Source organism: Eleutherodactylus coqui, chromosome 5 (genome assembly GCF_035609145.1).
Source record: "Eleutherodactylus coqui strain aEleCoq1 chromosome 5, aEleCoq1.hap1, whole genome shotgun sequence".
Lineage (NCBI taxonomy): Eukaryota > Metazoa > Chordata > Amphibia > Anura > Eleutherodactylidae > Eleutherodactylus > Eleutherodactylus coqui.
Window position 1 is genome coordinate 59,428,957 of NC_089841.1, and position 15,309 is coordinate 59,444,265.

General features: G+C 46.8%; 1 protein-coding gene across 1 annotated transcript in view; it reads right to left on the bottom strand.

Annotated features, from left to right (window-relative positions):
* The window catches only part of EPG5 (ectopic P-granules 5 autophagy tethering factor), a 108,725-nt gene that overhangs the window by 13,704 nt on the left and 79,712 nt on the right, over positions 1–15,309 (bottom strand). Inside the window, exons 35-39 of the mRNA XM_066602607.1 lie at positions 13,564–13,667; positions 12,202–12,377; positions 10,909–11,094; positions 10,198–10,407; positions 7,924–8,068 (exon numbers count right to left, since the gene is read on the bottom strand). Of these exons, the coding sequence (XP_066458704.1) occupies positions 7,924–8,068; positions 10,198–10,407; positions 10,909–11,094; positions 12,202–12,377; positions 13,564–13,667 (821 nt within the window). The remainder of the gene's footprint in view (positions 1–7,923; positions 8,069–10,197; positions 10,408–10,908; positions 11,095–12,201; positions 12,378–13,563; positions 13,668–15,309) is intronic.

Consider the following 15,309-nt stretch of genomic DNA (forward strand, 5'->3'; position numbering starts at 1 on the left):
CAGTTTGGTGATGATTTACCAGAGGAGGATGTCAAGATCAAGACAAAAAAAGGGAAAAAAAAGAATTTGGTGCAGGAGAAATTTGTGTATGTGACGGGGGGCGCTGGTTTGGCTGCAAAGTCGGATCAGGGCACCCCCACCCTGAGAACCCCGGTTTCTGACTCTGCAGTGGGTTTTGAACATGGGAACAGGGATAAAGGAGTTAAACTGGCCAGGTCCTCTGTCCCTGTTTCAGTTAGTGCAGTGACAGAAACAGCCAGCAGGGCGGCCAGCACAGGACAAGGCAAGGTGGCAAAAGAGTTTGGCAGTGGCGGAACTGCCAGCACCAGTAAGGCCAGTGATGCGGAGGGTGCTGCGGGGTCGGGATCGGGGGTCCCCCGTGCGACAGGTCGGTCTGCAGGGGTCCCTCAGTCTAGGTCCCAGTCTAGGTCCCAGGCACCCAGTGATGTGGAGGCTGCTAGCAAAAGTAAAGAAAAAAGCAAAAATAAAAATACTAAAAGTGCTGAAATACAGAGTGCTGACCATGGGGGGGTTATTACGGTGGTTGCAGCTGCGCAAGATGGGGCAGCAGTGCCACCCCCTAGGTCTACCAAGGCCCAAAATAAAAAAGCTGCTTCCAACCCCAAGTCTGGTCCAGAGGGTCTTGGTATGAAAGGTCTTGGTATGAAAGGTGTGGATATGTCTGGTGCGGCCCGTGTGTCTGATACTCCGACGCACTCGGAGGCACGGGCTGCAGCTACTGTTCCCAGCACAGGGGCACCTACTGTAAATATAGGCACAGGTTCTGGGGATAGTCAGGGTGTATCACAGGTTCCAGTCGCCCCTCCGGCGGCGACCACAGCTGGTAGGAGTTATGCCAGTGTCGCCGCTGGAGGGGAGGGATCCTCCTTGTCTCCAGGCTCTAGAGAGGGCGTATTGCAACAGCGCCTCCTGGGGGCTCTACGGAAGGGGGAGAGTTCAATCACAGTTGGAGGAAGAGAGGTGAACCTATCTCTTTGGACAGAGAGACACGGCTTAGGAGCCTTCCGAGAGCAAAGGGGGGAGACCGTATGGTCCCTACCAACACCCGGGCAGGACGCAGGTCGTAGGAATGTGGTCCGTCTTCGTTGGAGGGGCAATGATACATGCCCCCCGAGGGCGAGAGTAGTGGAGCTTCTACTGAAGATGGGCTTCAGGGCGGTTGACATCTTTGCCCTGATCCATCCCTTCGGCACGTCTGAGTTTGACATCAGCTTCGTTCGCCCAGAGGGTCTAGAACTCTTCTGGGGGAATTACGAGCTGATGAAAAGCGAGCCCGGCTGGCGAGACTTTGCCGTCCAGGTGGTGTCTCGCCAGAACGAAGTCAAGAAGGTGACCGTTTTGACTCGTAACGAGTCGCTTTCTTGTTTTGATATAATGACGTGGCTCGGTCGATACGGAGAGGTGACAGACATGCCCAGAAAGAACCGGGATGAGCACGGCATCTGGTCCGGGGCCTGGACATTCATGGTCAAGCTGAAGCGTTCAGGTAACTCAGTGGCACACATACCTTCTGCAGCCTTCCTCGGCAGGGATCGTATCTTGGCCTTTTACCAGGGGCAGCCGAAGCTCTGCCACAGGTGCGGCGACCCCTCACACTTGAGCGCCGCTTGTAAGACCTTGAAGTGCGCTCTGTGTGGGGGTGTGGGTCATCTAGCCGCCTCCTGTACAGAGATTAGGTGTAACCTGTGTGGTGATCTCGGTCACCCATTCAGTCGCTGTCCACGCTCCTTTGCCAATGCGGTCTCAGCACCTACGGATGGGGGCCATGGTGCGGCCTCTGGGGGTGAGGGGACTAGCAGAGGTGGAGGAGCTCAGGAGCCAGGGAAGAACCGGCAAAAGACGCCTGCTGAGCAGAGGCGTCAGGACAAGCGCAGACGGAGCACGGAGCTGACAGGAGCGCCCACAGCAGGTGGATCAATGGTGGCCCCTGTTCCTGAAGCAAATCTCGCGGCTGAGGCTTTGAGGGACAGCGAAGTGGATGAAGAGGACAGGAGGATCCAGAGGGAGGAGGGAAAGACCAACTCTTCAGATTCCTCCCACTATGAGAGTGTGGATGAGGAAGGAAAGAGGTGGTTAGAGAAACGGCGTAAGCTAGGTGCCACTAGGAGAAAGCGAAGGGGGGATTCAAGATCTTCTCCCACCCCGGGCCAAGTACTGGAAGGAGAAGCCTGCTCGCCTCCAGTTGGACTCTCCAATAGGTACCGGGCCCTTCAAGACATCTCTTCCTCCTCTGAGGGGGAAGCGAAGGGCAAGGTGCCTGGGGCAAAGAAAGGGTCAACAGGGGGCACTGAGTCTCCTCCTCGTGGAGGCCTAGTTCCTTCCGGGGAGGGGGCTACTCTGGAGCCTGGAAACAAGGACGAAGGGTCGGGGGATCCCCTGCTATGGACACATCTGTGTCCAAAAAAAGAAGCAAGGGGCTTTCCTCCGACCCCGAAGAAGCGGGTGTGAGGAAGAAAGCCATCTAATTTAATCACTCATGATGGCGGCACCCACTCCGCTGACTCTGGCATCAATTAACGTTGCCAGCATTATGTCAGATACGGCTAGATTTGCGGCCTTTGATTTTCTCGGCCGCGTTGAAGCCGACATTTTATTTTTGCAGGAGACCAGGCTGTCTGATTTGGCAGCCATACATAAGGCAAAAAGGGAGTGGAGGTCAGGCCCTTCCTACTGGTCTCTTGCGGCCGAGCCGTATAGCGGAGTGGCGGTACTTTTTACCGCAGTGGTCGAATGCCGACGAGTAATTGAATTAGAAATGGGAAGGTGCCTGATCTTAGATGTCCTCATGAAGGGACAAGAATTGAGACTTGTAAACATCTATGGTCCCCAGTCAAAAAAGGACAGGAAGAGTCTCTTTATGAGGATCAAGCCCTACCTTTTTACCAGCCGCCAAGTTGTCTTTGGAGGTGACTTTAACACAGTCACAAGAGCCCGCGATAGGGGAGGCTCTGGAGACAGGCGGTTGACTTTTGATGGCGTCGCACTTAATAGTGTAGCTAGCGAGGCTCGCCTGGTGGATGTCCACATCCGGCACACCCCAGGCCACGAGGGGTTCACCTATTATAGAGGTCAGAGCAGGTCTAGAATAGACAGGTTTTATTTGAAGGAGGAAGCCATCTCTTTACCAGTGTCCGCTGTTGAGGTGGAATTCTCCGACCACTGTCTGATTTTGTTTTCTCTGAATGTTGCAGAGACCCCCCGGATGGGCAGAGGTTTGTGGAGACTGAATTCATCACTCCTGGAGGAAGCAGAGATAAGACAGTCCTTTGAGGATTTTCTGCAGAGCCAGGTACCATTACTGGATCTCTGTAGCAGTAAGTCAGAGTGGTGGGAGATGTTCAAGAGGAGGGCGGCAAGGTTCTTCCGTGAGCTCTCCAACCTCAGATGCCTGGACAGGTACCGCCTGTACAATGGCCTGAGGAGGAAACTCGAACATCTCGTTTCGACAGGAGGTAGCCGCGAGGAGATCTCCAGAGTGAAATCTTTACTCAAGACGTGCCAGTATGACAGACACGCATCCTTGGTTTTTGAGAGGGATTTCGGGAAGTACCGCTCGCCCGACCCTTACAGAAACTGTAGGATGTCAGTGAATAGTAAAGTGGTCACTGGACTGATTGACAGTACGGGGTCCCTGAATCGATCCAGATCAGGGATTCTGGAGGTCGTCAGATCCTACTACTCGCAACTCTTGGGAAAGAGGGATCTAGATTCGGAAGTGATGTCGGCTTTCCTGGCTGAAACTGTCCCTGGGCCAGGGGTAGACACCTCTCTTGGCGTTTTGACAGAAGAGATCAGAGAAGAGGAAGTTAGACTGGCGATTGATGGGCTCCGGCCCAAAAAGTCGCCAGGTCCGGATGGATTAACATCTGAGTATTATAAGACCTTCAAGGACCTCTTGAGTCCCCTCTTGACGGAGGTATTAAATGAGTGTCTTTCCTCGGGCACTCTGCCAAAGTCAATGAGGAGGTCGGCCTTGATCATTCTGTCAAAAGGTAAAGACTCGAGCCGTATTGAGAACTGGCATCCCATACGTCTCAATACGGACAGGAAGGTTCTGGCAAAAGTGCTGTTTAATCGGCTGGTCAAGTTTGCACCCCGACTCCTCTCGGGGGCGCAGCATTGCTCTGTTCCAGGCCGTAGCACCTTTAGCGCTGTTCTCGGTGTCCGGGAGGCAGTGGAGCAGGGTAGGGCTGGTCACTGGGAGGGGTACCTGCTGTCCTTGGATCAGGCCAAAGCGTTTGATCGGGTTAATCACGAGTACCTCTGGTCAGTCCTTCTGAGATACGGCCTGCCAGTGGGGTTTGTTGATTGGCTGCGAACATTGTATGCAGGGGCTGAGACTTTCCCGCTGGTGAACGGTTGGCCCGGCCGCCCTTTTGAGGTGGGGTCCGGCGTCCGTCAGGGCTGTCCTCTAAGTCCCCTGTTGTATGCGTTTGCGATAGATCCCTTCCTTAGGAGGGTTGATTGTGGACCTATAATGGGGGTCGGGATGGACCGGGCGGTGCCGGAGGCTACCCTGAGGGCAGTGGCATACGCCGATGATGTCACGCTCTTCGTGTCCTCGAGAGAGGAGGCGGAGTTTGTGGTGTCGGAGGTGGACCGCTACTCGGAAGCTTCCGGGTCTATGGTCAACTGGGATAAGTGTGAAAGTCTCTGGTTAGGAAGGGGGGATCCTACGTTTGATCTCCCGGACACCCTTCCGGTGCCCCAAACTTCAGCAAAAGTACTTGGCATCAAATTCGGCCAGGGGGATTACCCCATGCAAAATTGGGTGGACAGGCTGGATGGTGCAACTCACAAGGTAAACCAGTGGAAGGGTTGGTCTTTGACCCTTCGGGAAAGAATTAGCCTGATCAAAACATACCTGCTCCCGTTATTCATCTACCTGGGCAGCGTATGCATTTTGCCAGAACCTCTCTGGACTCGGGTCTACAACCTGTTCTTCCTAATGTTGTGGGGGAATAGGTTGAACCTGATCAGGAGAGATGTTACATACCGCACGAGGAGACTAGGGGGGTTGTCTATGGTCAACCCCGTGGTGTTTCTTGTAAACACTTTTTTTAAGATCAACATAGGCAACCTCTGGCAAGAGAGGGCTCCTCCATGGGTCTACTCCTGCAGGGGATGGTTTCAGCCTTTCTTCCAGGAATGGGAGACAGGAGGGCGAGTGAAGGACCTTCGCACGCAGCACGGACATCTCCCGGCTTACGCTACCTTGGTTCTGAAGGTGATAAGCCGGTGGGGTCTGGGGATGTGGGAGATCAGGACTCTGACGAGGAGGCTCCTCGACGAAAGAGTCCTGTTGACCCATTTCCAGAAGCCCCTGGCGCTCAAGGACTGCCCAAGTCGGGACCTGGAGGGAGGGTTACGTTTACTGAATTCAACCCGGGTCCCCTTGAAGTTTTGGGACTTGGCTTGGCGCTGCTTTCATGGGAGACTGTATGTAAGGGGTAACTTGAAGAGCAGGCCTCTGATTGACAGGGGTTGCCCCCGTCAGGAGTGCAGCGACGTGCTGGAAAGCATGGAGCATTTCCTGCTTCAGTGCCCCTTTAATACAGAGGTATACCAACGGGTAGGGGTCTCCATAGGCTGGCCTCAGCTGGCACACCTCTCCTATGCGGAGTGGGCTTATGGAGCCTTCAGAGGTCTTGGTGGCAGGGACCGCTGCACTTTATTTCTAGTTAGCCTAGTGGTCAGGTTCCACATCTGGAGTGCACGGTGTTTAATCTCGACGGAGCTGAAAGTCCTCCCCGTGGATACGGTATGTAGGAACATCCTGGGTGACCTGGTGAAGGTGCGTTCTTTGGAGTATGAGAGGTCGGGCACATCTAAAGCTTCTCTCCTATGGAGAGGGCTTGTATTTCGTTAGGGACAGTTTGTTTTTCTTAATTTTCTAGGGGCAGAGTAGGGAGAGAGGAGGGACAGGATAGGGAGAGAGGAGGGATAGGGCAGGGACAGTTTCTATGAAGGGTCAGACTGAGGGGCAGACTAAGGACAATCTAGGGCAAATTAGGGAAAGAATAGGGAGAAAATGCAAGGGATAGTACATTATGATATCTGTGCCCGGCTTATCACCTCCAATCCCGGTGGGGGGCTGTGAGTGCACCATAAAGCTTTTTGTTTTGATTTGGGCAAGATGGAGTGAAGTAGGGCTGCAGGTGAGTCGACCTTAGGCTTTCGGGTTATGTTAATATATCGTGTATGTCATGTATATTGGTTAATGTATGTTTATATGTATATATTCACGTTCTGGGTGGTAGTTAGGTTGGGTGGGGGGTTGGGGGGAGTGGTTTCACGCCTTGAGCCGTAGCCTGGCACGTCCCGAACATTGAACTCTGGGCACGGACTGGTGGAGCGGGCATGGCCCCCAGGCTGCGGCAGGCAGAGTGTTGTACAGTTTATATATATTAAAAAAAAAAAAAAAAAACACCCCGGTGTGGCTTGGCACGTCCTGAACTTTAGAACTCTGGGCACGGACTGATGGAGCAGGCATGGCCCCCGAGCTGCACTGGGGACCCAAAAAAAAAAAAAAAAAATTAAAAAAAACTATTTCTTTAGTTATTTTTGTATGCCGGTTGGCTTGGTCTTTATTTTCATATTTTGTTAATTATTGCTATCTATTTTACGTTTATGTTATTGCCTAAGTTTGTTTATGATGTTTCAGTGCGGTACGGCTGGACCTGTAGCTTTAGTTTTATCTTCTGGATAGCTGGATGCTCTTCTTTTAGGTATATTGTGTTTTGTTTTGAGTGTGTGTGCGAGTGTACGGCAGGGGGGAGGGGAGTCCAGACATGGGGTTTTCTTTTGTGGACCATGGACTCTGGGTGAAGGGCCTTATCTCTGTATACGGTTGTATTGTTATTATTTACTATTGTTACAGTTTGCTTTTATTGTTATGTTTCATACTTTTATAATAAAAGATCTACAGGATGTAACTCGGGGTCAGTACAGGATAAATAATGTATGTACACAGTGACTCCACCAGCAGAATAGTGAGTGCAGCTCTGGGGTATAATACAGGATGTAACTCGGGGTCAGTACAGGATACGTAATGTATGTACACAGTGACTCCACCAGCAGAATAGTGAGCACAGCTGTGGAGTATAATACAGGGTGTAACTCAGGATCAGTACAGGATAAGTAATGTATGTACACAGAATAGTGAGTGCAGCTCTGGAGTATAATACAGGATGTAACCCAGGATCAGTACTGGTTGAGTCATAGCTTCCATATCTTGCACTGATGAAGACTGTTGAAACCGAAACAGCTATTTGCAAGTTGGAATAAACTACTCTAGATTTCTAAACCAGTTTTTGTGCTATACCCCAGTCCTTTAAGATAAAATAGTTGGCCACTGGGGGCAGAAAGGAGCAATTTGCATGTTTCCACCTACTATCCACAGATCAGGTGTATTATTCTCCTTGTGTGGATCTATGATGAAAGAGAGCCATAGGAAGCTATTGGAAAGCTCCAACATGCTCGAGTACAAGCGTGTTTTGTTCCTTTAACCCTTTCCAATCCACTGTCTGACGTCTGAAGACGTTCTGATTGAAGGCTGTACAGCTCTGATCTCGGGAGACGTCCGGCAGGGTATTCTTACTGTATATTACTGGCCGCTCTGTTGTCGGGGGCCTCTCAAGCATATCCCATACAGCAGTACTGGCTCTAGCCAGCAGATGGCGCCATTGTATAATGGCAGAAAAAGAAAGCCCCCTAGGAAACCCTGAATTCAAAATTGGATTGCAAAGGGTTAAGTCCTTCTCACCCCGACCATGCCACCTACCTTTGAAAAAATAATATGTAAAGCGGTGTTCAAAGGCGAATTTCTGCTTTCAACTAAATTTACAGTTCACAGTAGAAGTAAGTCTTTAGACAGAGTAACACCCCGAGGCAGCAGCTCACCTGGAGGGCTGAAGACGACAATATCATCCAGCAGTTTGGACATCTCTTGTTCTAGAGCAGAAATGCTGATTTTACCATCCTGTTCCAAAGAGCCCATAAACTGGACCATCTGCTGAATGTAGATGCGGCATTTAGGGGTCACATCCTGGAAAACATGAACATCAGTTTAAGATATGCTCAGGCGGCGGGGAAAGGGTAATGCAGGAAAAGTTCCTAAGGCTGCGTTCACAAGTTGTAGAAAATCCGCAGCAGAAAAGTTCACTATAAATGTGAATGGGATTAAAGTAAACCCTGTTCACATGCAGATTCTCTACTGTAACTGCAGATTGTGGAAAATCCACAACAAAACTGCAGCATTTCCACAATGTGTGAACACACCCTACAACTGTTTCCATGGAACACAGAGATCATGGAACATAATGCAATCATTATTACATGCCGCACTCCCCATTGCAATTAGTACAATCCTGACTAGTGTACAGTGACAATATATATACAGTATTAGGTTTTCTAGTCGGATCCAACTTTCTAATACACTTTGTGTTTCAGTGAAACATTCATTGTTTTACATCCACAGGGATGAAAACTTCGCTTGGGGGATGGTTGGGAGTCTGGCGCCAGGCGCAGCTTTATGGTGTGGGGCGGCAATGAAGGTGCAAATTATATTCTTTATTGTACAAAAATTTAAGAACCAGTAAAAAAAAAAACGGCGTTTCGAGTCACAGCCTCTTCTTCAGTTAAGCTGGGATAAGACACAATCGGCTACTGATTGGATACTTGGTTAACTGAAGAAGAGGCTGTGCCTCGAAATGCGTTTTTTTTGCTGGTTTTTAAATTTTACACCATAAAGAATGTCAATCACACCTTTATCACTACTTTTCATCGGAGAGCTGCGCCTGGCACCAGATTTTTAACCACTTCCCATACATTGTATGATCTGTTATCCACAGGTCTAGACTGGCTGGCATCACCTCCGCATATCCACCACCAATAAATCACGGACATTTGTCCTCAACCGACCAAAAACACCACCACGGGACGGCTGCATCTCTCTCTTTTTTCCAGCATTCACATTCAAAACTGTGCTATATGCAGAAATATATCTGTACTTCTATGTATGTAATTATTCTGCCTCCATTGTGACATCACTGTTTATTATCCATGTGATGTGACATCTCCGTGTTTATTACCTCTATACTCTGACGTCATTGTGCTTATTCTCCCATAATTGCGATATCACTGTTTAATATCTCTATACTATGACTTATTGTGTGCATTACCTCTGTACTGTGACAACACTGTTTATCATCCCTGTACTGTGACATCACTGTGCACATTAACCCAATACTGTGACCTCACTGTGTTTATGACCTATTTTGTGACATCACTGTGCTTATTCTCCCTGTATTGTTACATCACTGTGTGCATTAACCTTATAATGTGACATCACTGTGTTTATGAACTCTATACTGTGACATCACTGTGCTTATTCTCCCTATACTGTGACATCACTGTGTGCATTAACCCTATACTGTGACTGTCTTTATGCCCTCTACACTATGACATCACTGTGTGCATCATCCCTGTCCTGTGACATTCCTGTGTGCGTCATCCATCTACTGAAGCAAAGTGATGTCACAGTAAATGGAGGAAAAACAGAGGTGTCGCAGTACAGGGGTTATAAAAACAGTGTTTTTATGATACAGGGATGTCAATCTATATTGTAACAGTACTGTGTTTATTACCTCGATACATTGACATCACTGTGTGCATTACCCCTGTATTGTGACATCACTGTGTGCATTACCCCTGTATTGTGACATCACTGTGTGCATTACCCCTGTATTGTGACATCACTGTGTGCATTACCCCTGTATTGTGACATCACTGTGTGCATTACCCCTGTATTGTGACATCACTGTGTGCATTACCCCTGTATTGTGACATCACTGTGTGCATTGTCTCTGTGTATTGCGGTAAGACAAGTGACACAGAATGGAGACCAAAGTAATCAGAAGGTTTTCATGTTCTCCACTGGATGAATCTGAGGAGGATCGACTCTAAATCGCACCTAAAAATGCTGAAAGAATAGCTCTGTGAGCGTGAGAGTTTATGAGAATCGAAGGGCACAAACCCTGTATATAAAATCAGCATTAATTAGCACATATTGTATTGGCTGTAAAGGGCATTTTTAAATCTAACCTCTACACAGTGCGGGCCGTTTTCAATCACTTTCCCCAAAAAGTATGTCTTATTCTGGCCTCTCGTACTTACAGAATAAATGCTGCAGTCCGGAAAAGTGGAAAGTCCCGCAGAGACACGAAGAAGCTTGAGGAGTAGTTCATCCGCCAGGTGTATGCTCAGGATGACGGTGGGAGGGTAATGGCTGCTGAAATACCCAATGACATTCTGGTACGATACAGCATCTACCAAGTGCCAGGATAATGTGCCGGCTTGCCCTAAAAGACTAATCAGAGGAGCCCCCTGTAGAAATAGAGACAATGAGCAATCAGTTCTTAAAGGCACACTGCACAAAGAACAGAACTATTCCTTTTTGGCCTCCTCCTCTCATCCTGCCCATCTCATACTACTATCATGATTGTAAGACACACATAAAGCATTATTCTATAAGTTATGAGATTTAACCCCCTTGCTTCTCACAAACCTCAGATTAGACCTGTCTCTTGGTGTAAAGCAACTGACTGCAGCAGGAGCCTCCCCCCTTGTCTGCAATAAGAGTCCAGAACACAATGCCCCCCCCAATCCTCTCTGCAGGAAATCACACTAACATTTTTTCTTACTTCTACCATTAATTTCTAGACCTTCAGAACATTCATAGTATTGCGATCCTCTAATACGGCCAGGCTCGGCAGTGACTGCAAACTCTGCATTGCCTAAAGCTATGCCGTGTTATACAATGAAAACCACTTCTGACATATTTCCTTTCACTCTAGCACTGTAGTAATAAGTCTTGATGCCATGTACCGGTTCATCTATGAGCTTCTCCTCTTTGGTAAGAAAGACCAGCATATACAAGAGGCAAACCAGCATGCGATGGGTTTCTGGCTGAGGAACGGGACCCCAGGCATCGGCCAGAACGTTCATCCAGTTCACATCACATAATATGCCCCCCAGAAACAGGAAACAGCTCTTTGGACTTCCTCGCTCCACCTAGTGGACAAAAAAGAAATTAGTCTATCCATGACCAATATATATCCCCAACTGGAAGCTCTATTAAAATTCCTTAACCACTTGCAAACCACTTAATGAAAAAAATACATGATGTGGTCGCAAATCTGTATGGAGCGGGCTCTGGAATCAAGTCCACCTCATACTCAGTAGCTATCAGCGGTTTTTGACAGCTGACAGCCACTGGAAGCTGCTACGATCAGTGTCAGTGCAAACTGTGGCAGTTAACTATGTAGATGGCATGGTCAAAACTAACCTTCTTCTGAACAGCCAGCCAGTGAAGGCTCCCATGTCTACCATGCATGGAATCCTATTAAGCCCCAGCAGGGCTTAGTAGGCAACATTGAAAATTACTATTTACTGCAATATCGAAGTGTTGTAGTCTATAGTACAAGAAATCAAGTTACTGCAAGTTCAAGCTTCCTACTGGGACAAAAAAAAGTGTAAGAAAAAGAAGTTTCAAACAAATTTTCAAACAGTAAAAAATAACTAAAAGTAAAGTAAAAAAGTAAACAAAAACTTTTCCCATAAAAAACTAAACCATGAAAAAAATCTCACATACTTGGTATCACCGTGTTCTTAAAAGTCCAAACTATTAAAATATCGTACAATTTATCCTTCACAGTGAGGTATTGTGGGTTTATTTTGGTTACCGCAGCTCCCAAAAACAAGGAATAAAAAAAGTGACCGAAAACATGCATGTATCCAACCCTGCAAAAAAAACTGAAGATAAAAAAAATGAAAAAATGTTCTTGAACGGGTTAATCTGGCACTGAAGAGGGTATCCAAACTGGGCAATCCCTATCTATATACCCTATACTGCTGCAGGAGGAATATACAGGAACCCTCTAATAGTCTTGGAGATAAGCGTCACCCTGACCTGCGGCAATCAGCTGACAGTTGGAATAGTTTGTTTTAGAGCAATAGTTGTCCAAAGTGGGTTTTTTTTGTGGATGCAGGATGGATGCGTTCTTGTGATTAAGGCTAGTGCATAGACTCCAGGGTGATTTCTCTATAAACTATTTGTATAGAAGGCCCAATGTAACGCTTCCAGACCCGCTGACAATAACCACCTTTATAACCTCTCACCTTGAAGAACTCTTCCATTAGTGTCTGATCGGGATACATGTCCTTCCAGGGCAGCTTACTGTACTCTGTGTGATAGCTATACAGAATATACTCTGGGTACATGGGGGCAGTGCAGGATTCACAATAGTGCATTAGATGTAACCACAGCGCCCCCCGCTGACCAGGCAGAAGGTGATCTGCAAGGAGATGAGGAGACAGCTTTAACAAATGTGTACAACATGCACGTAATGCATCATTAGGTTGAATAATGTTTTTTCAAGTATAAAAAAAAACAAACAATAAAATTAAAAAGTTTCCAGTCTAAGCATAAAAAAAAAATCAAAGCACAGAAAGAAAAAAAAATATATTTTTTTTGTTTACATTTTTTAACAAAATATTTTATTTATTAATTTTTTTATTCCAATATGTTTCTAATTTCCCCGCAGATTGGATGAATACAGAGAGAGAGAGAAGGGGGAGGGGGTCGTCCAGTTTTTCACAAAAAATTGATTAAGGCCGCTCTCACACACAACACTTTCTACAACGTTTACCTTGGTGCTTCAAACGCCACGCTGAACGCTGTAAACGCCTCCAACGATTTCAATGGGGCTTTTCAGACGAGCATTTGAGTTGGATTTTCGACCGCTATCTGCTGTATTTTCATCCTTTTCAATGCACCGCCTCACCCATTGTCATGATGAGGTCCGTTAAAAACCGCTGTCAAACGCAGCGCTTTACAGACAGGGTGTGTGAGAGTGATCTAACATTCAGCGCTCCATCAAGCCGTTTCTGACGTAAAGCGGCACAACACCCTTGCCTCACCCACCGTAGTCACCCGATCTCGCTTCGTGCAACTTATTTTTATGAATGCTTTGGGCAGTGGAAAAGGAAAGAAAATTTCCCAGCTGCACGTTGTTCGCAGGAATCAGCCATCGCAAAACAGGCAAAATATTGAACAATATGTTGAAAAAAAAAAAAAAAATTTACTGGAGCCGAACGTAGCCTTCCCCAACAACGTCAGCTGGCATAACCGCCTCAGTAGGGTTCAGCAGAGATTCATCTAGCAACTGCGCTACTAACGCCCCGTTACTGTTTCTTTTAGTACCCCCTCGTATATTACATTACTGTGTAGCGTGCATGGCCTGTATAGTGAATGAACAGGATGCTAACTACTGTATAATCAGAAGAGATTGGAAGGTAAAGTTATCCTTAAAGATCCGCTATCCAAGTCTTGTGACTTTTTGGCTACGGACGGCGCCCGGTAACAACAGATGAATCCATTACAATAGATGATTTGATGCTTTTTTCCCCCCAAAAATGCAAATCCAACCTAAAAAGGACGTCAAACATTACATCTTCTCATGTGACAATTCCTGCACTCACCTTGAAATTTCTCGTGAAGCGTCAAAATACAGTCGCAAAACAGCTGGACCAATATGACGGCAGTGTGAGCATCGCTTTCCAGCCAGGGGTAGCAGCGCTGATTACTGCGGAGAGGGCAGAGAAGATGAAGATTACAGGACAGGCAACATCGCGGGTTCTCCGTCAGGCATTAAATCTGTCCTGGTCATGTGATGGACATAGTTGCACGGTTCATTAGAGTGCACTTCTATGTAGCAGTAGCCGAAAAAACAACGGCGGGGGTTTTCAAATGCCGATCGTCGTCAGTGTAAATACACGGACGGAATGACAGGTGATGATTTGTTCACTTATCGTTTGTCGTTCAGTTCATGCATGCATAAAAACTATACGCCAATCTTTCAGAATCGCTTCTTGCAGAAATCGGAACGATTTATCAGACCGTTAAAAATGGCCCTATGACAAATTATTTAATAGGAAATCCTTTCATTATTTAGATGTGCACTGCAATAACCGTGTACTGCAGTGTGACACGAACTTCGCCCGGCTCCCAACAAGGTCACCCAGTCTTGGAATGAGCAGGAATTAATTTATTTTGCACAAATGATCCCATATTTTAGAAGATAAAAGCTGAATTGTCATTGGTTGCTGCACAACACCCCAAGTACATACAATGCTGGAAGGCTCATTATGATAAAAGAACACTAAAAGGAAAAGAAAAAGTGTTCCATATTGCAGCGCATCTTCAAAAACAGATATTTTAGGGCAGTGAGAACCTCTCTCACATGCTGTGCTTACCAGGCACAATACTGGATAGAAGCCTTTTCAGGATGGATAAGTGAAGCAACCTCCCTATAGTCAGAATTGTAATTGGAGAAGTAAATCAGGAGAAACGGAGAGTTTATTTAGGCAGCTTACGCGTTTCAGCGCCATATGGGTGCCCTAATCAGATCATAAAAATGCAGGAGCCGCTCACATTTAAATAGACATAGCAGCGGGAAGACACTGAGGGACCTGACGTCATGGGGTTAAATAAGGTCACTCTCGTGATATTACGAAAAAAAGGTTTGGTACGGTGTTAGCCAGTAGAGCAATGTATGATTGTTCTCAGTAAGAGAAACCAAGTAATCTTGTAGATATGATGCCTTTTAATGGCTAACAAAAATACATGATGTTACAGCAAGCAAAATCCCCGAAAGCTCGCTGTAACATAATGTATTTTTGTTAGCCATTAAAAGGTATCATATCTACAAGATTACTTGGTTTCTCTTACTGAGAACAATCTTGTGATATTGACATCTGATGTAGAAAATTCTCTAAATTAATCAACTATTAAATAACTATATAAAAACATTATGATTCCAATCATCACTAAAAAAAATCAACAGTTAGGTGATTAGTAGAGAGGAGCGAGCACGCTCGGATAAGTTAGTTACTCGAGCGAGCCTCGCTCTTCTCGAGCAACTGAATTCTTGTCTCTCACTCTCTCCCCTGCAATCCCCCGCCCCCCTTCCCGAGCACGCTCGGACAAGAATTCAGTTACTTGAGAAGAGCGAGGCTCGCTCGAGTAACTGAATTATCCGAGCGTGCTCGCTCATCTCTAGTGATTAGTAGTTATGGTGATGATATGAATCTTATGTGTGCTTTGTATGTATTTTACTATTTAATTAAAGCGACCCTCCAGTTCCAGGGCAAAATTCCCCTCAGGAAAAGAATGGTTTGGAAGGTATTCTCTGCTGCCCCTCTGATCTACTGGTTTCGAGCCCTGTT